A 26,718-nucleotide genomic window follows, 5' to 3' on the forward strand; every position below is an offset into this window, starting at 1 on the left:
TAGGCACAATCGCAACACACTATTGCGGATATAACTCCCACATACTTCAGATGTGGTTTTAACATGTCTAGCTCATCAACATAGAAAATAATGTGTCATATTTCACAACAACACTTTATTCAAACCAATAATCAGTGATATTTGGTGATAATAAAAACAATTCTCAAAATCAGATTACATTACAGCTAAACCATAATCATTAAGAAAACAGGAAAACAATACGTATGCATCATGTGTTCATTGTTACAAACATCAAAATATTTTTACAAACATCAAAATATTTTTACAAACATCAAAATATTTAGTGTTAAAATGAAGTCAGTCAAAGTGAACTTGACATCAGGATTGCAAAAAATGTTCATAGATTTGGAGTGACTGTTTTCATTAAATTTTCACTGCATGTTCAAGTAGATATGAATCTTACATGAAAAGTCTATCACTACGTAGCACTTTAACATACATTCAACCTTATATTCAACACTGACTCGTGCCTTGTCTGTCCCTACACAAGTGCAAGTACAAATTTATTTATAACACCCAAAGACGGCTTGCATATATGTCATGTCAGCACTCTACCAACAGACAGTCGGCATAAAACGAAATGCAAACATCACAAGCCCCATGGAGTGAATTCGGGCTGTTTCTATAAGGTGCAGACTTGCTTCAGACACATTACCTCAGATCAGTGAAGGGTGAAAATTGGTTATCTTCCCCATGTGATATAGAGGTTATTCCACGCTCATATCTGTCAATCAAGGGTGCAGTATATACATTGCACTCAATATCACACCTGTACTGATTGATCTACAAATTATCTAAACTATGCACACAAACAGGAGGCAGGAATACTTAGATTTGTTGTGAATGAGAGAAAAAAAATCACGTTCTGCCTGACGCTTTGGACCTCATGTATTTGTCCATGATTGACAGATCAGCAAATAACCAGTTTATTAATTCACCATTGAGGGGGGTGTCAGCTGATCTAAAAACTGGCAATGTTAAAAAAACAACTTTAGTCACCTGAGCAGTAATATAGAAGACAAGGCTGAAAACAAAGACTTTTAGGGGACAAAGGCAAGCACATGTGAATTGTCATGTAACTGGGAAGGTCCGAGCAAGATTGAGAGAAGAGAGCAAGGTTTAGTCTAGCTATAAATAGTCTCTCTTTGTGTTCACTCTAAGCAAGTTCAGGAGGTCAAACACACCAAACCTTAATCACAACACACAGAAAATTTCTGGAAATGCACACAAAACCTCACCTCAGTAAGAAGCCCTTCCACTGTAGACTTAGTATTTCCACAAAAGTAGCTCAAAATCTCCTTATATCCAATATATGAGTGCTAAGCAAGTCTTGTGTAGATCGGGACTGGCCCACATGCCATATGCACACCAGCACACAGCATAAAGAAGGCCAAACCAGCAAGCTCAGAGGTCACGTTACCATATATAGCAAAGGTCACTGAGCATGACAACTAGCTCCTCTGAAGGCTGGTCAACAGTGTGAGTGAAGCAATGGCTTTATCACTGTGTGGGTGGGGGTTGGAGATACAAACTTGCCTGGCTTTGTCCCCTAGCTAGGGATTCCTTGCATATTTGATGGGAACATGTTATAGCATGTCACATAAATTAATAACTTAGCATGATGAAATGTGTCCTTGTTTTTTAAGATCTTTCAGAGATGTTTATACACAATGTTTTTTGCAAGATGATCAACTATTTAAAAGTTGATATATTTTTGCCTTCTTTTCTTTAATTTCTAGGACTTTTATTGATTGCTTAGTGAACTTCATTCATCTATACCTATACACAGAAGAGACTGCATGTTATCCAAATGTTATGTTATGTTAGTCTATAATGTTATAAATGGAATCATATTAACTTTTTTGTGTTTTTTTCTTTTATTATAGGTTTACCAATTTTATCCAATCAAAATTATGAGAACATTATTCATCAATGTCCATATTGATCGATTTCTTGTTATTTTATCGATTATATTTAATGACTTATTATGTTAAAAACAATTACAACTGATTTTGTAAATAACGTCCTTATTCTATTTATCAGAAATGACCATCCTTATTTAAATATTTAGTTTAATTTTGACAAAATATATTTATTTTTATTTACTATTTATTCTTTCATTATTCATTCATTTGTTTTCAAAAACACATTTTACTTTTTTATTTATCAATTTGTATTTTTTCTAATACATGTTTATTTGCCAAATTACTTATTAATTTTTATTTTTTTCAAAACATGTATTTCAATTATTTACATGTTTGTATTTTCAAAATGTATTTTTTTATTTATTAGTTCATATTTTTTTCAAAAATGTTTTTATCAATATTTCTTTCATGCATTATCTATGAATGATTTTCTTAATTGTTTATTTATTGTCTCAAGATTATTCATGATCTTAATATGTAACTTAATCCATATACGCTTCATAATTTTCACCTATCTAATTATGAGTCTTATTAAATATTATTATTAAAATAAAACTGAAATTAAACATTTTTAGAGAAAATACCTTTCATTCATTTAAAGAAATAAGCTTATGTATGTATAAAATATCAGTTTTGAAAAAACAAAAAAACATTTAGTACTAAACATGCTAAAATTTCATACAAACATTCAGAATTTATGGTATCTAAAAAGATACATATTATATTAGTCATACAAACCCTGAAACAAATATATCGAATTCCACATGTTCCATATATATTAATTAAAACAAATGAAGGAAGAATTTCTTAATGACAAAGCAAAGTACAGACTAATCTCCCTCTTCAGTTTCCTATGGAGAAGAAAATCAGCGTTCACACATGGTGCCTACCTCTACATGGGTCCAACATTCAGAAATCACAGTTTCAGACATTCCACTGAATTTTGAAACCAAAGCTTCAATGTAATTTGCAAAATCAATACTTTTCGCGACATTGCTATTTACCATAATACACTCGTAGCACCTCCCGTTTATTCTAATGTTACGAACATGCCTTACAATTATCTAAGCACCGCGCCTGGAATTCATCTTGAGCACTGCCTTGCGGTAACTTGGTCTTCGGAAAGCGACCACAAAAATCAATAACGAAGCCCAGTTTCTCCCCATGTACAAAATATACGAAAATAGAAACAGCCTCCAATTAGGTCACTGTCGGTGACTGACCTGCAAAGTGCGGTAACATCGTCAGATTCCATGTTGTCCATGTGTCATCTGGTATTACCTCCCTTTAAAAAATATTAATGCATCATCGAGATGGAGTGTGCTCTTCATTTCTCCACTATGTCATTGTGATATTCATAGATGCCAGAGCTTCATATGCACAGCTGATTAACATGTTCGGGTATACGCAGGACTTCAACTACTAATATTTCCGGATTAAAAATTACCTTCGTCATCATAACTCAACACTTGCAAGAACTCCGTTGTCATGGAAATTACAATCTTTTAATCCAAAAAATATTTTCCTGATTCACCAAAATTACATTGATCATAAAAAAAAATCAGCATGCAATATAGATTGTTTTTTGTCATGAATCTATTTAAATAGTCTTCGCAAAAAATCATTGCAAATTAAATAAACGCGATTCACCTCCTAAATGTCCCTACTCAACATGTTCAACATACCTGCTATCCCAAAGCAGTTTGTCTTTGTAGAGAGTTCTACATGATCTAAACCAAGCTCCCCGAGACCGCCTCCCTGGTCTAGTGGTAGAGCATCTGCCCGGAGATCGGAAAGTAAAAGACATCAAAAGATGGTACTTGTTGTTACCTGGCCTGGTGCTCAGCATTTAGAGATCAGAAAGTAAAAGACATCAAAAGATGGTACTTGTTGTTACCCGGCCTGGTGCTCAGCATTTAGAGGCTAACACAAGGACTAGTCGGCTCAGAGTCTGTATACTGTGTCTGAGTGGGGTATTCATGTTAAACCACGGTATGGTATCTCAGTGGTCTGGCACAAGAAAATCGTCATTAGTCCGGACTAGTACAAGCGCACACACATGCACAAACAGACACATTTGCAACAATCTTGAATGTGGCGCTGATCCCGATTTCATCTCACATCACCAAGCTTCCTGACAAAATAGACAATTAAAATAGCCTCTCATGAATTTCAAGTAACAAATTCCAATGTTGTATCAACTTCATTTGTATTCACAAACAATTATCTTAAACAATCCACATCTTCCATCCTTCTCCAGGTGTTGTCCATATAACAGTTACCATGCAATACATGTTTATTCCATCCTCCTGATGTGTTAATCGATATAACTTACATTTGCATATCCTGTTTATTCCATCCTCCCGCATGTGTTAATCCATAGAACAGTTATCTTGCATAACACGTTTATTCCATCCTCCCGCATGTGTAAATCCATATATACATTTACGTTGCATAACCAATATAATCCATCTTCCCACATGTGTTAATCTATATAATAGTTATCTTGCATAACACGTTTATTCCATCCTACCGCATGTGTTAATCCATATAACAGTTATCTTGCATAATATGTTTATTCCATCCTCCCGCATGTGTTAATCTATATAACAGTTATCTTGCATAACACGTTTATTCCATCCTCCCGCATGTGTTAATCTATATATCAGTTATCTTGCATAACCCGTTTATTCCATCCTACCCAACATGTTAATCCATATAACAGTTATCTTGCAAAACCTGTTTATTCCATCCTACCCCACATGTTAATCCATATATCAGTTATCTTGCATAACACATTTATTCCATCCTACCCCACGTTAATCCATATAACAGTTATCTTGCATAACACGTTTATTCCATCCAACCCCACATGTTAATCCATATATCAGTTACCTTGCATAACACATTTATTCCATCCTACCCCACGTTAATCCATATAACAGTTATCTTGCATATCCCGTTTATTCCATCCTACCCCACATGTTAATCCATATAACAGTTATCTTGCATAACACGTTTATTCCATCCTACCACACATGTTAATCCATATATCAGTTATCTTGCATAACCCGTTTATTCCATCCTACCCAACATGTTAATCCATATAACAGTTATCTTGCATAACCTGTTTATTCCATCCTACCCCACATGTTAATCTATATAACAGTTATCTTGCATAACACGTTTATTCCATCCTACCCAACATGTTAATCTATATAACAGTTATCTTGCATAATCCGATTATTCCATCCTACCCCACATGTTAATCTATATAACAGTTATCTTGCATAACACGTTTATTCCATCCTACCCAACATGTTAATCTATATAACAGTTATCTTGCATAATCCGATTATTCCATCCTACCCAACATGCATAACACGTCTCTTTCATCCTCCTCCATGTGTTAATCGCTATAACAGCCTGACTTTAATATACATTTCAACATTGAACAGCAATCAAATACCAATTACCAAACCCCAAGCTGAGGTCTGATTATACCATATTCTTCTCAAAGAGTTGACCAGACCAGACCTTGGAACTATGATCAATAAAATCGTCCCCAGCCTCGACATAGTAACCAATCACCCGAAATGGAATGTAAAATTTTGGGTACTAAAACATTGAAGAAGAAAGCGAAGCTAGCAAAGCTCTCCTGAGCCAAATGACAAGGCTCCCTTACTCAACTTTCAACTAATCAATATTTTGAGCGGGTTTTTAGTCCAAGCTGGCACCGACTGTCTCATATTTGCGCTCTCTGTCTGCATGTCTCGTAAAGCTGCTTTAAAATGCTGACTGGTCCATCCCCATATGATAATTTGGAGAATAATATTTGGGCTATTTCAAGCAACTAGTCGTAATGGCAATGAATTTCCTTAGAAGTCTCATCTTCACAGCCAGACTGACGGAATTTTAAAGTTTACCTAATCAAATTCCATGTTGATATATTTTTTTTATATTTTCAACCTTAAATGAGTTGACAGTCTGTCAGAAAGCAGAAAATGCTGAATGCACAAAAATCTGATTTTTTTAATTGTCTACAAAAAATATGGAAGTGTGGATTCTTCCCTAAACAGGTAAAAGGGAATTGTTTTTGGAATGCAGCCGTAAGCATGGTAATGGTATCACCATAATACAATCAGTTTTTGAAGATGTTTCCCATATGTACAGTAAACAAGAGTGACAACACTGTGGGAATATTTACTGGACATATAATGACAGCCTCTGTGCCCATACCACTCAACAACAGATTGTTGACGGACATGGTAGAAGGTCAACTGTGTTTTGTGTCATCAGCCTTAATTTCGCTACGTGACAGCAGCAAGCACAGGAGAAAACAAGTGGGAATGAAATCTTGTTTAGTACTTGTTTTATCATTCCAGCTATATGAGTGAGTGAGTGAGTGAGTATGGTTTTACGCCGCATTTAGCAATATTCCAGCAATATCACGGCGGGGGACACCAGAAATGGGCTTCACACATTGTACCCATGTCGGGAATCGAACCCGGGTCTTCGGCGTGACGAGCGAACGCTGTAACCACTAGGCTACCCGACCGCCCCTCCAGCTATATGACGGTGGTCTGTAAATAATCATGTCTGGACAAGACAAACCAGTGATAATATTATGAGAAATTATCCATGCTGTTTGGCAGCATTTATACGCAATAAACCAAGTCCGACCATCCAATCATTTAAGTCACCTCTTACCTCATGTCTAACTGGTATCCCTATGGTGAGAAAGAGATAGTTTGGTTCAACATGTCTAATGTCCTGAACGATATTTCAGTCACACAATGTTTGAAATTAGGCATTAAGCCAAAGAGTCATTGAAATAACCTGAATGTGAAACATTAAAGATTTAGGGGTCCCTAGATTCAAGTACTGGAGAAGACCTCGTGGATGCCAGGACCATCCTTAATGGTGAATACTGGTTACATCACAGTGAGTGAGTGAGTGAGTTGGGTTTAATGCCGCTTTTAACAGTATTCCAGTTATATCACGGCATGTCTGCTTAATGTAGGAGGAAAGATCAAAGTGATGCAGGTCTCAGACGTTTACCACCTCGGTGAAACCCACGAGCACAGGTATGGTGCTGACAAACCTAGAAACATAATTGGGGCCAACCAGGATTCGAACCCACAATCATAGGTTTCTGGCGTGCCCAAGGGACACAATTCTGCACAACGAATCCCGGCGCCCGAGACGACTGGGCCACCCGTGCCCCCAGTTACATCACAGAATATCCACATAATGTTTGCCCGTTTTTCATAGGTAAGATGATGTATCCTTAAAGTTGGAACTTGCTACACTGAACATGCTGAAGTAGAGTGTATCTGGACAAGGAGTCAGATCTGCAGATATAGACATACAGAAAAACATGGTTTTAACAAACTCAGTGGGACTGTTGATATTGGTCCGCTATATCCGCAGTTACTCTCGAAACAATGTCTGACAATATGGATGCCCCCATCCAGTGAGTGAGTGAGTGAGTGAGTGAGTGAGTGAGTGAGTGTGTGTGTGTGGTTTTATGACGCTTTTAGCAATCTTCCAGCAATATCATGGCAGGGGACACCAGAAATGGGCTTCACACATAGTACCTGTCGGGGAATCAAACCCAGGTCTTCGGGGTGACGAGCGAACGCTTTAACCACCAGGCTACCTAACTGCCCCTCTCAGATGTAGCCATCAACATGGATGTGTGTGGTACTTGTGTTATTTTCATGATACAAATGAAGTTGTTATAGAATTACATTGGCAATCTAACAAAATATTTCTATTCTGTAGAAATAGTTCAAGCAATGTTATATCACATACAATGTACAACGGCTATCTGGCAAAATTCTACAGTTGAGGTGACAGTTGATAATCCAGAAACAGTTTCACTTATCAGGATTTATCAGTTTCAGCAACATCTGTACATGTTAATACCACGGAAACATGCATACAGTCAAGTCCCATTAATCTGAAATTGTTGGTTGAATATGATAAGTCGGATTAATGAGTATGTCTGATAAACGAAATTAAGCAGTATCAACCTCCGTGATCGAAAATGGGACAACTACACGATAAATAACGATACAAACACATAATAAAAAAATTAAAAGTAAATATTCATATTGTTATGTTACATAGTTAATGGAATATGTTTTCTAATCATGCAACCTCTAAAGCTCAACACAAAACAACTGTTACGAAATGTATTAAATGTTTTAAATACTTTAAAAATCAGTCTGGAATGGAAGTTGCAAGTTTGAAACTGGTACGTCAAAGCTTAAGAAATCATTAATCATTTCATTGGTCGGTCATAGTTTGTGAAAGGTTGTTCTGATGTGACCTGTAATGGGATGTCTTCGGCGATAGCGAGAACTTGTATCTGATTTTAATGAGATTGAGGTAATCTAAGCATGTGATTAATCCTGTTTTCTTTATTTAAAGCATTAATTGTTTATTGTTAAGCAAGTTTATGTCTGCAGCTGTTGTAATATGCAGCTACCAGCCGACTCATCTCGCATCAAAACATGGGCTGTGTACTCGCGGGCAGATAACCACGGAGTACGCTGATCACTGTGTCAGATTAACTAAATAGCACTGATTTAATCGGTTCCAATTATTAGTGTCGGATAAAGCCGATTGTCGGATTAACGAGAGTCGGATTAACGAGACTTGACTTTACAACTTAATACCACGGATACGTAATATATATCTTATTACCATGGAAACATGTTATATATTTTAATGCCATGGAAATAAATATATTTTAAGACCATGGATATGTTATACATATACAATACCACAGAATCAATATATATTTTAATACCATGGAAACATGTTACATATCTTAATACCATGGAAACATGCTATATATCTAATACCACGGAAACATGCATATATCTTAATACCACGGATACGTAATATATATCGTAACACAACAGAAATGTTATATATCTTTATACCATGGAAACATGCTATAAATTTGAATACCATGGAAATATTATATATCTTAATACCACGGAAACATGTCATATATCTTAATACTAAGGAAACATTTCATATATCTTAATACTACAGAAACATGTCATATATCTTATTACCAAGGAAACATTATACATCTTTTATACCATGGTGGCCACCTTAAGATCATGAAGATCTCAGACATTTATTAGGGATTCTACAGGACACACAATTATAGAAAATAGCAAATCCCTGCAAAACGCTCATAAAGGATGTGTAAATTCCACCAAAATCATAACTGTCTACCTCATTAGCACCATTATGTTTACAGAGGGATGTTCATTGTAGGTAATACAGTATTATGTGAGGAACTGCACATGAGACACTTGTACCGACAAAATCATATATTTGATTCTTTTCAGTTAAAAACACAACCTGTTATAACAAAGTTGGTGTGATGAAGAAAGACAAGTTCTATGGATGAACAACTTCTTTATTACAATTAGTGCAACGTTTTGGTGTAGAACCTAACACCTTTATCACTTGCTTGATAAAGGTGTTAGGATCTACACCGAAACGTCGCACTAATTGTAATAAAGAAGTTGCTCATCAGTAGAACTTGTCTTTCTTCACAACCTGTTATGTTGAGAATGTTTAGGTTTTTCATAATGCCTGTTGACCTTATCAACACTTAGATGTGAGATGCTGAAACCTACATTGGTACACAATGTCAGAGAGGCCATTGTGCCACAAGTCTCGGATCAGTCATCTTCCCGAGGCCTTGCCGAACTAGGCTGGTATTATGGAGTTACACTTTTGGCTGGACTAACGAGTCTATGCATAGTCTAATCAAAATCGCGCACCAAAATCGAAATCTGGTTCGTAAAGTGTCATAGAGATTTCGGTCGACTGCAGGATTTGCAAAGCATGTGCACCGCCAACTCGTTGTCAACAGATATTTTTAAAATCTTTTCATGTTTTTAATCAAGGTAATTTTGATGCACATCGCGATGTAAGACTCGTTTTATCACAATATAGATCTTGATTATCGATCACATCGTGTTGACTGGGCGCCACCGTTTTGTTTGAAGCAAATGCAAGTGATACGAGAGGTTGAATCTGATTGGTCAATAGGAGAGGCATAGAAAGGACATAATTCGTAATAGCCACTGGTGGCGCTACAATCGAGCCCAGGAATTCCAGCCTAGTTCAGCAAGGGTGGGAACAGGACTTTTAACGTCAGTTAACTCTCTTGCCTCGGGAGGATGCGGATCAGTAGAAGGAAAAAGCTGTACATTTCCTTTGTTTTCTAGTCATGTTACTTGGCTGGAAATTCTTTGCCTGACCCACACCGAAGCACATGTACCACACGTGGTGTCTCTTTAGGCAAGTGACCTTGTTCGAAATGTGCATCTGTTCAACAAGCAGTGAGTGAGTGGGTACCCGGTAGGATGAGATGGTAATGTAGCTGTTAACCTTTTAGCGCCTTACAGGCAGCTTGGGTTGTATACTCCCCAGGGAGCTGAGAATGAAAATCGAGTGCTCACTGATCCATTGACCGGGGTAATAATGTGGCGCTTTGAGCATTATAAGTGCACATTATTGTTCTTCTTGTTGTTGTTATTATTATTATTATTATTATTATTACCAGAGTGCCAACACAAAGTTCCTGGTGCTTCAAAAGCATATTAGAAAAACTTCTTTTTAAATAAAATATAAATACCTTGTGATTACGTTTATTATATGAAGCCAAAGATTCACACAAAAAGACTGGACAAACACACGGAAAATTGTTTAACATATGAACCAGCATAATGATAAGAATTTCTAATATATTATTTGATTTATTCATTGAAAAGTATCTTTTTTGTTTTGCTTACTCCTTCATCAGGTGAATGGTGAATTTACCCAATGAAGGAGTAAGCATATACTCCAAAATGTTGTGTTCCTCATAATAAAGAAGTTGACATCCATAAATTCTCTTCCTTATGTGTATTGCTTCTAAATGCCTTTCAAAGACTTATCTTTTTGTTGGCACACTCAATGGGTATGCTGAAGCATCTACACGAGAGCCCTGTAGAACCAGTGAAAAAAACTAAATTTCTATCCCTGTGCAATCTCCTTAAAATCAGATCTTAGTTCTCGCTACCGTTAAACAAAGATCTGAGGGCAGCTCATTAAGGGTCACGTCAGAATGACCTTTCTGACTAATTATATCACGCAACCTCAAAATTTTTTACACAGGGCATTCCGAACGACAGTAACAGGATTTACAGCTGGATCCATACAATCTTGGCCATCCCTTTGTTCAATTTCAAATTTTTAATTAAGAATTTGTCAAAATATGTTTCCAAGCGTAGTCGCCAGTTTGAAAATAGTGCTGTAAAAGCCGCCTCCGCCTCCTGAGAAAGCCGCCTCCTGACTGGCTAATTTAAACTACTTGTCAGTCATTCCATTGGTCAGTCAAAGGTTGTGAAAGGACGGTCTGACGTCATCCGTAATAGAATGTCCTCAGATCTTTGTTTATTGATAGCGAGGACTTAGATCTGACTCTAAGGAAATCAATCCCTGTGTTACATAAACCACTTGCCAAAAATTGGGTGTGGCTTAGACTTTGGCCCATAGGGTCACAACATTTCTGGATGACACTGAACACTATACATATCATCCTCTTATGATCTCAGTTACACGTGTCAATTTCCGTATTAGACGTAATATGCGCCCTGCTCTCATAAGCGCCCACGGTGATATTGCCCAATCTCATTAAAATCAGACCTTAGTTCTCGCTACCACTGAACAAAGATCTGAAGACATCCCATAAGGGGTCACGTCAGAACGACCTTTCATCCGACCAATCAGTGGGTCGCTTACCAGATTATGAAAGTGACAGTCGGAATGTGATTTCTAATCATGCAATCTCGAAAACTTAAACATGGGGTATTCCGAACGATAGTAACAGGTTTAACGACTGAAACCTTACAATCTAGGCCATCTATTAGCCATTCCAGAATGTTTTTTTGTTCAGGTTTCAAATTTGTAGTTGAGAATTTGTCAAAATATGTTTCGAAGCGTAGTCGCCAATTTGAAAATTTGTGCCGTAAAGCACGAGAAAGCTGCCTTCTGATTGGTCATTCCATTGGTCGGTCAAAGTTCGCGCAAGGTCGGCCTGACATGACCCGTAATGGGATGTCCTCATATCTTTGTTTAGCGGTTGCAAGAACTAAGATCTGATTTGAATGAGATTGGATATTGCCTAATATATTGGCTAGTGAACAATCCCAATTAGCACTCCTTCCGATTGATCAATGTACACAAGACTTATTTATTTGTGTATAATATGTGTGTTACATGCATCCTTAATTGTGGGCAATTAAATTCTGGAAAAATATATGTCGCATAATCATAACAGCCTGTTTGCAGAAACTATGAAATTTACAATTTTTCAACTCTGTTGTTTTTCACCAAAATAATATTCTATTAAGAGCCCCCTATTTTCTAATTTTGAGAGCACCCTGTGTGCTTATTGTGTCAAATACAGTAGGTCATTTTTAATATTTCTAAATCAGAAAGATCATGTCGATTGATGAGGTCATTTGACAAGAAGGCTCAAGGAGTTATTCCCCTTATTTTTGCTGGAAATCCAAGCTCCTAGGCATGGCTGCAGGCCAATCATCACAGTGGGGAGCTGTGGAATTGACAGTGGCATTGCCCTTCGCAGCAACCTGGACTCAATCTCCCCAATCCTTTGGTTCAAACCCTGAGTTCAGCAGTACTCCAAATACTTCTATGAATTCTATCTTTATTTTGTGAGAACATAGAATGTTATCTGTTAATCAGATAAACACGATTAAGCAGGAACAGGTACGAGAGAGTTATCAATACAGACTAGGTGCAATTCCCAAAACAACCAACTTCAAAAAAGGAATATGGTTTTCTTGCCTTTTTGCAAATGTATGCCTCATGACCAATGTTTTTTGGTGCTATTGTGGATATATATTTACTAATGTTGAGTGCTAAAGGGACATGTTTATTCAGTGGTAAAGAAACTAGACTCTCAGGGCAGGAACTGCCTTGAAATATTCAGATATTACACGTTCAATTTGAAATTGGAAACAGAATGGAATGATTGAGAAGACAAGGTGCATCCAGTGGCAGGCAAAAGATCCTTTCCTGGGAATCGTTTGAGAGAGTATTGCAGGACAGCAGGACACCATATGTACACAATCTCCTTCATGGTGTACAGTAAACAAACAGAGACAGGAGACCCCCGCCCCCCGGTACAATAGTAAGTGTACATTTGTCACATTGGAAAAGCAGTGAGTGAGTGAGTGAGTGAGTGAGTGAGTGAGTGAGTGAGTGAGTGAGTCGAAACCGTATTGTTTTTCAATTGGAGGCCCAATTTTCCGTGTGTTTGTCCAGTCTTTTTGTGTGAATCTTTGGCTTCATATAATAAAAGTAATCACAAGGTATTTATATTTTATTTAAAAACACACTTGCTTTAGAATCTCCTTGGTCCATAAAGCCCAAGTACTTATAAGTGACGCTGCCACCATGGCAACTCACCTTTACCATAATCCTACATAAAGATGCTTCTAACATGTCTAAATGATAACAGGAGGCACAGGTGGCCCAGTCATCTAAGGCACCGCAATTCACTGTGCAGAGTTGAGTCCCTTGGGCACACCAGAAACCTATGATTGTGGGTCAAATCCCTGTTCGCCCGGTTATGTTTCTAGGTTTGTCAGCACCATAAACCCTCTGGACCTGCATCACTTTGAGCTTTCCTTCCACACGCTGTGATATGACTGGAATACTGTTAAAAGCAGCGTTAAACCCAACTCACTCACTCTAAATTATAACAGACAGAAAGCTTGACAGTTAATTCATATTTGCCTTTGTTAGAACTGACAAATAATGGTCAGTGGGTTGGCCTCTGTGACTCCTAACAAATCAAGTTCTTTAACAACACCAACTGTCGTAATACACTGAAACACATCTTGTAGTATTTACACACACAAAATGAGTCAAGATCCAAATTATTGAGCTATGATGGTATTTATCTATAAATTCCTTACTATCACATCAATGAGTGTATGATGAGACAAGTCAAATTCAATGTTGGCAGATGTGTGTTGCTTTGGAGATATACCATGTCAAGTGGTGGTGTACTTGTCAGATTCGGACTCAAACTGATGTTCAATAAGACTTCAGCTTTTGTCAGTAAGGAGGAAGCTGGAATAACTCAATATTCAGCAAAAGTGCATCAGGAATAACCCAATGTTCAGCTAATTTGCATCAGGAATAACCCAATGTTCAGCTAATGTGCATCAGGAATAACTCAATGTTCAGTTTATGTGCATCAGGAATAACTCAATGTTCAGTTTATGTGCATCAGGAATAACCCAATGTTCAGCTAATGTGCATCAGGAATAACCCAATGTTCAGCTAATTTGCATCAGGAATAACCCAATGTTCAGCTAATGTGCATCAGGAATAACTCAATGTTCAGTTTATGTGCATCAGGAATAACCCAATGTTCAGTTAATGTGCAGTACGAATAACTCAATGTTCAGCTAATGTGCAACTGGAATAACTCAATGTTCAGCTAATGTGCAGCTGGAATAACTCAATGTTCAGCTAATGTGCAGCTGGAATAACTCAATGTTCAGCTAATGTGCAGCTGGAATAACTCAATGTTCAGCTAATGTGCAGCTGGAATAACTCAATGTTCAGTTTATGTGCATCAGGAATAACTCAATGTTCAGCCTGAATGCAGCTGGAAAAAGTCTGGTGTTCAATGTATTCGGCTGAAAAAAATAATAGTTTTGGTTCTCAGGCACCGCCCGCATTATCATACAGATCGCAGCATGTTTCGTTTTTATCTCCATTTTCAAAAAGAAATTATTTTTTTTAAATCCTTAAATATTTCAAGTCCAATGGTAGTCATATACTGTATTCCAGTACTTTACTCATCAAGGAATACATTTCTGTAGAGAGGCCCTTTCCCATGTTGATTGTACACAACTGTTTGTTTGGCTATACAACTGTTTATTTGGTTGCATACTAGTTTGAAAAAATTATTGGAAACAAGAGACACCGCCTTCACGCGAACCAGTTCTTTCATATTTTTTTTAAGGCTTAGTATAAACCTGATTCAAAATCCATCACAGACATCATAAGGAACACTTACCAATTGAAGGCATTGAAATGGAAGTAGACGAGTCCTAACCCATACAGGAAGGGGGCATTCTGTAATGAGAAACAACACATATAACCAACATTATAGCTAAATTGGATAGAATTATCATTAAACCGCCCCCATTTTATCAGAAATGAGCCGGCCACAGTAACTTGATAATGTCCTCATATTGCTTGACGACAGGCCAATATCACGCCCGTTGTTAGGTGACGTCATAGGGATAGGGATAGGTGACGTCATGTTCAATGGTGACGTCACCTGGTTTGTTCTATGACGTTTCCATATTTGTAAAAGTGAGTCAGTGACATTCATGTTGATTGCAGTAAATGTTTCAAAACCGATATTGTTGTTTCTTTTTATTTGATAACAAATTCCATCCATTTTAGCTATAATAACGGTAATGCTATTTTTCAGGGCACTATCATTTGGAGAAGCCCTCGGTCTTTTCAACTATTCAGTTAATGGAAAACCTCTGGCTACCAGTACCATTGCCGCCTCAGGCATGGAGAACCAGAGAATCAATGCAGATATGTTATCCTGCTTATTATGCAAAATCTAAATCCATTTAGCTAACTATGAGAACTGTGTAAAGAAATGATAAGCATTCCAAGGATTTTTCTAGACAGCGTTAGAAATTAGCTCTAGTCCTGTAGTCCTTGCCAAACTGCCCAATAGTTGAGGTATCATAAGGACAAATAGAAATTTGCCATTCTTAAGGGTTGCTATATGTTATTATAAGGACTAGTGGACTAAAACGGTCAGTTTCTATCGCTTCTTGATGTGCTTATTGGTCCATATTCAGCACCAAGTCTGCAGCAAATGTCAGTAAACATTCCCAATTTGGAACTGTACAATTCCCTATTCATCATGTGTTCATGATGTTATAGTAAAACTGATGCTAGCACTTTGTTCTTGTGTTTCACTGAAAACAGGATGCGTAAAGAGGAGTGAGTGAGTGAGTTGGGTTTAACGTCGCTTTTAACACTTTTCCAGTTATATCGCGGCGTGTCAGCTTAATGTGGGAGGAAAGCCCGAAGTGATGCAGGTCTCAGACATTTACCACTTCGGTGAAACCCACGAGCACGGGTATGGTGCTGACAAACCTAGAAACATAATTGGGGCGAACCGGGATTCGAACCCACAATCATAGGTTTCTGGCGTGCCCAAGGGACGCAACTCTGCACATCTAATCGCGGTGCCTTAGACGACTGGGCCACCCGTGCCCCCGCGTATAGAGGAAGGCTTCAAAGCTCATCTTGACAGTATTTGCATCGAATGTAGGGTAATAATTAAATGTTAAAATACCGGTCCTCTGAAATACCTCTGAATCGAGGAAAATATTAACTTTTAAAAAAATCCGGATTTTGAATGACTTTTTAAAAATTTGCCTGCCAAGGGACCTGGTGCTAACTCCTAGGTAAATCCCTGTATTCAGTGAAAGCCCTTAAGCACAGATGTTACAAATGAAGTCCTTTGGGGCACACCGAAACCAACAAAATGTTCCCACCTTCAAGAGAAAATCTTACATGGGCAAGTCAGTGACCAGGCTTGAAAATGGACACATCTCATTCATATGCACCCATCTGAACAATTTCCAAAGGATTTCTAAATGACCTGATCATATTAAATCATGCAGATCCCATGAGCCAAAAATCATACCTTTTCCTTTCCAGCTTAATGAATTACGATTTACAAATGTCCATTTGTTTACATGGTATAGATCTTCCCAAAAATATCTGTCCGGAATTTGGGGGTTCTAAGTTCAAACTTAGGGGGGTTTCAATGTAATGGGTCAACAAATTTGTCTGATTTACGCCTCAAATATGACCTTTTTCTAAGAGAGTAACATTTTGACAAATCCTGGTAAATTTCAGATCTACTTCAAGGGAGGCCACTCTTGTTAGTTGTAATAACCAAGAAAAATTAACTGGGAGTTCAATTTCAAGTTCTGTTCCCATTAAGTCCTGGGTTATATTATGTAAAAATGTTAAACCCAGATAACATCCCTCATAATATATCTGAACATGTTTCCGATAACATTTACCTGATGTACCACACTCACGTTGCATGTTAGCATCTGATAAATTCAAACCTTGAACATGTTGCACTGTCTGAACTTGTGAAGATATATAATCTAAATGGCACTAGGTTCCATGAGTAGTTTTTTAAATTAAGGGGACCCGGGGTACCTTAGGTTTGCTGCCATAGTATTTGAATCCAGGGACCCCCTAAATCTGTACTTTATACCATGTTTACCATTAGGGCTAGCCCTAGGACCCCTGAGATAGATGCTTCATGTCATACACTGACTGGGGTAATAGGTCTACGCTTGATACACACAAGTCTCAAGAAGATTCCTTGAACAGTTTCTGGTATGACCATGCCTTTACAAGATATACAAGCATAAAATACTCATATCGCCCGCCAATATGACATGTCCAGTGTGCAAGGCACTGTACTGCTTTTAAGATCTGCTCCGGAAAGAAGCACTACAGACATTTTCAGGTCAAAGTCGTCAAAAAATAATTTGTTCAAAAATCCCAAAATATCAAAAGGCACCAGTTTACCACCACACTTTCCTATGTACCATGTTTGGTGCAGAAACATTGTACAGTTTTCAAGATCTGTTCCAGAAAGGAGCACTACTGCCATTTTCAGTTTAAGTCAAGTCGCTACCATGGAAACTCGAAAAATAAATTCTTAAAAAATCCCAAACTATCAAAAGGCACCAGTTTACCAGCTGACCTATCTATGTGCCAAGGTTAAGATATGGTTTTTGAGATCTGCTCTGGAAACGAAACCTGACGGACGGATGGACGGACAGATGGACGGACAGACAGTACCCATTTCTATATGCCCCTTCCACTTCCTGGCAATGGATAAGAAGACTATTTGGCCACTGATGTCAACACGCTGGTGTCAATACTCAACCACCAAACCCCAACCATTACCAACCACACAGGGATTTATCCTGGACACCAAGCTAAGTGCCCTTGGCAGGCAAATAGGGAAAGAAATAATGGCATTTTGTTCAAATTGGTGAGTACAAAGCCAAAACATTAGTTAATCCCTGAAACCTAGCAGAAGTGTCTGGGGGGACAAGTCAGGAATGCTATTGGTAATGAAACAGCCTAAATGTTCCCAAACTGAATAATCTAACTAACTTGAATAACTGAACATGCTGAATAACTAACCTTCCATGAATCTGGTTGCATGTTGTAAAACTTCTGGTATGCTGACAGGGCTGAAACATGAAACATGAAATCTTTAATTACATCTTTCTTTCATGTGTAAACAAATACCACGAAGCATACTTGTCAATTAATGACCATTCATGAGTCATTATCAGTTCAAGGTCAAGGTCAAGGTCAATATCAGTTTCTTGGGCCAATAAAACATGTTATTGCATGAATTGAGCTCAATAAGTGTTTTTATCATGTTTATTACATCAAATAAAAAACGAATATTTTAAAAAAGGATTGGGAGGTCAGACTCACTGACTTGGTTGTTGATGCATGTCATCGTATCCCAATTGCGTGGATCAATGCTCATGATAACAATCACTGGATTGCCTGGTCCATACTCAATTATTTACAGGCCACTGTGATATAGCTGGATTATTTCTGAGTGGGGCGTTAAACAACAAACTAACACCTTCCAATCAACATCATGAAGAGTCTGACACCAAAGGGATGCAACTCTGCACGGCAAGCTGCAGTCACATGGACTGCTGAGGCAGCCAAGCCCATTTTGATTTAAACATATTAAACATAAAGTTTGTTTGTTATTTCTTGCCATCCTCAGCAGTATTCCAGCCATAAGACAACGGCCTGTAAATAATCAAGTCTGGACAAGACAATCCAGTGATTGATATTGTGAGCAACAATCCACGCAATCTAGGTACGATGTATCAAGTCACTGAGTCTGACCACCCTATCAGATTGGTTACCCATTACAACCAGCATAGGTTGCTGAGGATCTATTCAAACCTGGAAACCCTACGGGGTGACATTTTGTTTGTCTGTTGTTTAACGCCACACTCAGCAATATTCCAGCTGTATGATGGCGGTCTCTAAGTAATTGAGTCTGGACCAGACAATCCAGTGATTGATGTCATGAGCATCGATCCACGCAATTGGGATACGATGACATGCATAAACAACCAAGTCAGCGAGCCTGACCACCCGATCCCGTTAGTCGCCTCTTACGACAAGCATAGTCACCTTTTACGGCAAGCATGGGTTGATGAAGACCTATTCTACCCCGGATAGGGGGCAAGTGAGATTTGTGATGTAGATTAGACTGAAATTAGGAATAGGTGGAGTGGAATATACATCATCAATCTTGGAAAATATCACAAGACTACTGTCAGACAGTATTGATACTTGACTACTAACAATCTCACAGTCCATACAATAAAACATGATTTAAGCCACGAGGGATCAATCAGCCAGGGCCCCGTTCCTCAAAGCGTTCTTAGCACTACAATGATCATAAGCCTTTGTTAAAGTATGGGACTTACGATCACCTTAGCGCTAAGATCACTTTGAGGAACGGAGCCCAGGAGACCTCTTACCATCTGGGCCTCGTTCCTCAAAGTGATCTTAGCACTACAATGATCGTAAGCCTATGTTAAAGTATGGGACTTATGATCACCTTAGCGCTAAGATCGCTTTGAGGAACGGGACCCAGGACAAGACTTCAAGTCACCTTTAGGGTACTGCTCCAGCAATAGGTGCAGATGACCAAGATGGCAGAAAACCCCAGACTCAACCGGCTTCACCTTCTCTTGCCCCTCACTTCCACTACTGGCAAGGCTAGACTGTTTAGCATGGACACGCAGGAGGTTGTGGTAGTGACTCACACCCTGAAACATTTCACACAACAATATCAGTACAATACTTAAAACTGAGTTTCTTACAAAATATCACAAGAAGACCAAGTAGACTATGTCCTAAATGCTGCAATTCTGTTTGCAGCCTCAGAAATTTGCCATTTTTTTATACTAGTCCAGATAGGGAAAACATATAGAGTTTGTAGTTAGTCCTGCTGGAATGAGACAAAAAAGTTTACAATGCATAAAATGTTGATAATTTCTGACAGTTTTATTCAGTTCCAATTTGTAGCAACATTAACATGATTAAGGCACTTGACAACTGGTGATTATAGCCCTCAAATACTGCTGGTCAATAAGGATGACATATCTGGATTTTTTTCTAGTCCTGGGTTCAATATGTGATGCCTATTTCTGATGTCCCCTGTCATGATATTGCTGGAATATTGTTAAAAGCAGCATAAAACCATACCCACTCACTCACTCTGACGCTAAACTGTCAAACTCACCCTGTCCAGAGTAAAAAGACTTAATATTAAACAACCTTAAGCATGTGTGGATCATTTTAGAGCAATCTGTTCAACCTTGGTTTGGCCATAGCATGTAGCTTCTCTAATCACTAATCAGTACCTTTGCGCACCTTTGCACATGGTGTAGACACCATTGATTAATGGCAAAGAGAAATAGCTAGTTATTCTAGACTTTCACCAGTCTTGATGATGAGAACGTTTTAACAATTACAAGACTCCTCAAATCAAGGTCAAATCTGCACTAGTCAGGCAAAGGAGTGTATAACAATAATCTCTAAATACAACCTATTGGCGTGTAGATATTTAACTATATTTTCTTTTCTACAGACACGATAGTTTCTCCAGATAAATGCAAAATGCCAAAACTACCTGCCCAACTCAGTGATTTTGCTTGCAACATTTATTAATCAGGACCGTTTCATCATTTAAGCAGATATTGATAGGACACTGATATTCCAAAATTGAAAAATATCTTCAGGATATCTTTAATGATAAAATGTCAGTCGATCTGAAACCCTGTCCAACTGCATCACCTCCTAATACTCTAATTTGTTTCCTCATGTTCTTTATCATGTTTATGTTATCCACATTGTAGTTTACTTAAAATAATATTATCTAAATGTACTTTATAAGCAGTAGATGCATTAAGGAATATTAGGATAAGTTAAAAAATATGATAATGTTATCTCATCAACATGATCAAAGGTTCTGATGCAAATATTTTCCATAACAAATTTTGGTTTTGGTAAAATGTCAGCTGGTTAAGCTCAAGCCCATAATTTAAGTTGCTTCAGCCATTACGTTATAAATGTTATCATGCACCACCCAACTCCATTCTTAAGTAGGATGTATGATCTTCATCACTTGGCTCCTAAGGGTTTCTTGGGCTTTGGTCCTGCCTCACACTGAAGCACATGTAACACATGTGGCATCTCCTTGGCAAGTGACTTTGTTCGAAATATTTCATACCTTCTCCAGCAAGCTTTTCTTAGCAGTTCCATCAGATGCATCAAGCTTGACAAATCCAAATTGGCGACTGAAAGAAAAATGTAAACGATGGTAAAAACATAAACATGCTGAAATTATATGCTGTATTAAATATGCAATTTGTTTTTTTGTTTTTACCACGTTTACTGTCAATATTTCAGCCATATGACAGTGGCCTGTAAATAATCGAATCTAAACCAGATCTTCCAGTTATCGATATTGTGAGCACTGATCCATGCTGACGAGGTACGATGAGCAAGACCCCCAATCCAGCTAACGTCTCTGGGGACCTATTCTAACCTGGGGACCTATTCTAACCTGGACTTCCCACTGGGTGAATATGTAATGCAAATCTCAAACCATGCCCACAAAGCTCATAACATGTCCAAGAACATGAAATTATCACAAAGTCAAAAAAACATGTTAAAACTAATCTGTAATTATTTTCACAACATGATAATGCTGCACATCTAATCATCATGTCTGTATTCAGCCTGATTCAGGATCACAGTATTCACACCATACTAGACACAATAATAACTTAAAATAAAGTCTGCTCAGAGACATGTATTTTTCAGTCCCTCCCCTAATAATAATAATTACACTTGGTATCCAAAATTATAATGAGAAAGAGATACATCCTACTAAGACATGTTCGAACCTAGGCCCTCTACATCAAGTACAGCTCTCTAAGTCTTATCGTGCTGATACACAAACAGATAAATGACTAATTGTAAAACAATAAATAGTTGCCTTCAGCATGTTCAGTGCATAAATATAGGGACAAGCAAAATACATTCGACCATAGTTACCATAATTAAGCTAAACATGTCACAGAAGAGGACATAATGCATATGAGATGACGATCAAAAATAGGTTAATTTGGTATTTATCAAATGTCTTATAGTTTCTTTCAGATGAGGTAGTACCAATACTTTTTACCAGGTTGTTTGTATTTCAATAACAGCCCTGTGAGTAGTGGAGGGCTGAACATGTTGAACTTGTGTGGAAGCTAAACTTGGCCAGGCTAATGATTTGATTTAATTAGCCAACTACCACACCACTATCACAAATAAGCAGTACTCGTACCTAGTGATCAGCACCCGATTGTTTACCTTCATCTGTTATCCACATATGCGCGGTAGCCATATTTTCCACAAAATTTGAAACTTGTTAATTCTTTTACAGATTTACCTTAAATAACACTGGAGTTATTCATTACACGTGTTAAAAGTGGTGAGATAGCTCACTCTAACTCACCACTAACGTTAAGGATCAGAGAATGGCACTTAACCATGCTGGCCTACGGATCATAATGGGGTGTTTGATCAGAAAGGGTATCCAAGACTAAGGTGAGAGTTGAGCATGACCTATCTTTAGCCTATTATTAGCTGACCTTAGTACTGATCAGAATTTTACAAGACTCAGGCTTCAGACTAGTGTCCAACATCACAGACTGGGACATTTTCATGATTTTAGAGGTTTTTAATAGCATATTCTTCTAGACACATTCCGTCTCCATTTCCAAATTTGGATAAACTCTCTTGTCATTTTGGATGACTATCAGTCAATGTAACAGAAAAATTAACCGATCAACAATGCAAATAGGGCCAGATAGCACCGCCAAGTAAACTGCAGCCTTGTCAAGATGAGAAATATGACCACTCCTTAAACTTCTAGGTGTGTGGATGTATCTACATAGACACTATGTGAGAGATTATGACGTTTACGTCCCATTTTCACCAATGTTTTGCATCTTTTTTACAGATGAGACTTGAGCAAATGGCCCTCTAACAATGCATTACTTGTCCAAATCAAGCATATCACATACCTAACATCAATACAGTTAGCCTTGCTTCAAAGTATATGACATTTGTCACAAGTGCACTTCTGCATTTAACCTACTGCGTTTCCATTTGTGGGACCAGGGGAATCCACTCAATGAGGTCACGAGCTTACCTGTCAAAATCTGCAAGTTGCAGACGATCTTCTGCAGAGAGAATAGGTCCATGTGTTTCGGTAGGAGCTTTGGGTGCTTCTTCGACTTCTGCCATGATTAACGCGTCAAAAACGTTAAACCCTGTACCTCAAATTATGCTACAAATAGTGCAACGAGATCCCTAACAGACTAAATTTCGGCCATTGTTGTCGCACTGACCTAATTCCGGAAACATCCAATGAAAAGGGTTTTATCAAACTTTTGACCAATCAAGATGAATGTAACAACACAGCCATCAAAGTTATATACAAAACTACGAAAGAATAAAACGAAATAGCGCACAAGCGAAACAACTGTTAAGATTTGCACAGATGACGAGATAACAGTACAAAGTAAATTATTTGCATGAAAATTGGAATGGGCAATATATTAATTATATTTCTACTAAAAAGTCACTAATCTTTTTTAAACGAAATTGTAACGTTCCCTCTTAACATATACCACTAGACATTTCAAACGGTTATTCTGGGTGTCCAGATGTGGGATAAATCTGACTGGGTAATTAAGTAAAGTATAGATTAAAACAGCGAATACAGTGTAGTATGAAAGGTTGTCTGGTCATGTTTGTTTTCATCATACTGAGATCACGGATAAACAGATTAGCAGTAGTTTAATTGTGAGCCCAATCAAGTAAAGATTTTTTTTCGCAGCAGTATGCACGTTAAACTTATTCCATGACTGTATAAATATGTGCATTTAATTTTATCAGTACCAATCTAGATTATGAAAATAGGCAAACCTAGCCAGCTATGTTCCACGTGAAATTAGGACCAGAAAAAAAATAGTTTGTCAGAAGAGAGGAATGTACTGTGTATTAAAACAGTCATTGACTACATATTAGTAATGTATACATTTTATTATTATTTTAAACGCATATTCAATATATGATGGCAAACATGTGACATTTGTCGCAATATTGAGACTCGCCGATGGTAGAGGTGTTAAGCACTCACTTTTAAGTAGGGAATGCTGTGTAAATTAGTTGGGTTTTTTCAGTCAAAAACAATTGGAGGTGACGAAATTGGCTAATTACATGTTGATGCGTTACCATCACTATTCATGTAACGGATTATGCATTTACTGTCTAGAAATGTTGCATTTTGAATATTCCCGCTTTTACGATTTCATTGTAACCAAGTATATTTCCGATGGTGATTAATTTAATTCCGATTTAATAAAATACACAATTAGTAGTGTTTGTTAAGAAGTATATTCGAGTTTAATTCATTTGATAGTGAATTAGAATGAGTGTGATATGAAGGTTAAATTTCGATGTTTATGTCTTATAAATAATATTTAAAATATAAATCTATATTTCACATGCCGGGATTTTATTGGTCTTTTGATGTTTCCAGTACATGTATTTTGGTGTGTTTTTCAGTTGAGTAAAAACGTTTGTATATGATCAAAGTAATTCCCGAAATAATACAGACTGCAGATAGCACCAACGGAGAAACAGTGATGTTGCATTGCAGCGCAGTTTGATAATAATAAAGTCATAAATTGTAATACAACTGGATTAAACCTCCTTTTAATATGTTCAATTTACGACTTAACTAATTGATAGATAGGGTACATAGAAATGTGACACCTGTATGATTATATGGATTTATAATATATTAAATGGATACAAAGTAATGACGGACCAGAGCCAAATTGTTCTCCAGACGTTCACTGTTAGAACGGATCCGTGAAATATCAGACTGAAAACAGAGACCATATCTGTTACCATAAAATAGACTTCCAGTGTTAGAAATTGGCAGTAGTCCTGTAGTCCTTGCCAAAGTACCCAATAGTTAAGGCATCATAAGGACTAGTAGAAATTTGCCGTTTTTCAAGGGTTTTGTTATATTGTATCATTATAAGGACTAGTGGATTATAAATGTTAGTTTCTATCGCTGTTAAACCATACAAATGGTCCGTTTGAGTGATATATTTTTGAAGTATACCCTTGATAAAAAAGTAAACGACATGGTTTTGCAAGCCTCTATAGTACACGTACTGCATTCGGGGTCGTTCTACCCAGTCTTTGAACTGTCTACCTATACATTCATGAATATAGAAATGTTTGCGGAGCTTTGTAATTTATTATGTTATATAATGAGTATTTGTTTTAACACTACCCCATATCTATAAACGGCTGTATGTGAATTCGTAATCAATCTTATTCGTAGCCATGGAGACTTAGTAGCCACTCCCACCTCGTAGACAATATTCACGGTGAACTCGTAGACAATATTCACGGTGAACTCGTAGACAAAACAAACAAAACTGGGAACTAGATCACAACAGCGACATGGAAGCGCATATTGTCTCGCAAAGAAAATACTCCGAAACATAAACGAAACTTGTCTTCCATTTAGGAAGTGACCCAACGAAACATATGCCTCTTGATGAGGTAAGACGTCAGTATTCCGAAAAGTGTTAACTTAATGTCAATATTAAAAACGTGTCTACGAATTCAATGTCTATTGTGTCCACGAGTTGGCGCATACGCATCCCTTATAAACACACTGTCTTTATGTTGAAAAAGCCTGCAGGCGTATTAATAATTGGATATAAGGAATTTTGTATGGCTAAACTTCCTGCTTACCTCTTGGCCTAATTTATCGATAGAAGTGGCTAATATAGTTTCATTTATTTAAATAGAATGTATACTAAATTAATTATTTGGGTTCATAGTGCTTTGGTTATATATTCTGTATCTCTACTTTTTCATGATAAAATATTCGTAATTGTCCATTAAGTTTCATATGTTTGATCATCCTAATCATGCTCAAACACAGCCGCTAGGATTGTCTCGTGCTTTTGCAAGTACCATCACACCACCCCTCTACTTAACAGCCTACATTGGCTTCCAGTTCGTCAGAGGATAAGAGACAAACCTCTGTCTTGTTTCAGATGCCTATCCGATGATGCTCCATAATATTTGTGTGACCTGATGATCAGATTTCTCTGTGATTGTGAGCTTCGAGCATGCAACGCTCATGGAATAATGCGTGATAGAATTTGACTATTGTCATTATTTTAGTGATATAACTAATACATCAGTAAGGATAAGATATATGGATGAACAACCTCTTTATTACAGTTTGGAACGAGGTTTCGGTGTAGGTTGCTTGCTTGATAACGGTGTTAGAAACATATCTTATCCTTACTTACATTAATAGGAAATATATACAAAGTGACCACTATAGATATCCACATATTGTAAACAAATGCACACGTAGTGAAGGTTGTTTTGTTCTTATTAACTGTTTGTGGATTAA

The 26,718-nt window shown here is 37.5% G+C and overlaps 1 protein-coding gene across 2 annotated transcripts in view; it reads right to left on the reverse strand.

Moving 5' to 3' along the window:
- Window positions 1-23,588, reverse strand: part of LOC139449091 (histone demethylase UTY-like) — a 127,559-nt gene extending 103,971 nt beyond the window's left edge. The window contains exons 1-5 of one of the 2 annotated variants that reach the window (XM_071230561.1): window positions 23,410-23,588; window positions 21,433-21,499; window positions 19,810-19,966; window positions 18,294-18,343; window positions 15,091-15,149 (exon numbers count right to left, since the gene is read on the reverse strand). In XM_071230561.1, coding sequence (XP_071086662.1) covers window positions 15,091-15,149; window positions 18,294-18,343; window positions 19,810-19,966; window positions 21,433-21,499; window positions 23,410-23,504 — 428 coding nt within the window. In that variant the 5' untranslated portion in view covers window positions 23,505-23,588. Of the gene's footprint in view, window positions 1-1,259; window positions 1,500-15,090; window positions 15,150-18,293; window positions 18,344-19,809; window positions 19,967-21,432; window positions 21,500-23,409 lie in introns of those variants that run through there. The other variant, XM_071230563.1, reaches the window with a different exon arrangement.
- Window positions 23,589-26,718: the final 3,130 nt, after the last annotated feature.

The sequence above is a fragment of the Haliotis cracherodii genome, unplaced genomic scaffold (assembly GCF_022045235.1).
Source record: "Haliotis cracherodii isolate W230 unplaced genomic scaffold, xgHalCrac1.p SCAF_7, whole genome shotgun sequence".
Classification (NCBI taxonomy): domain Eukaryota; kingdom Metazoa; phylum Mollusca; class Gastropoda; order Lepetellida; family Haliotidae; genus Haliotis; species Haliotis cracherodii.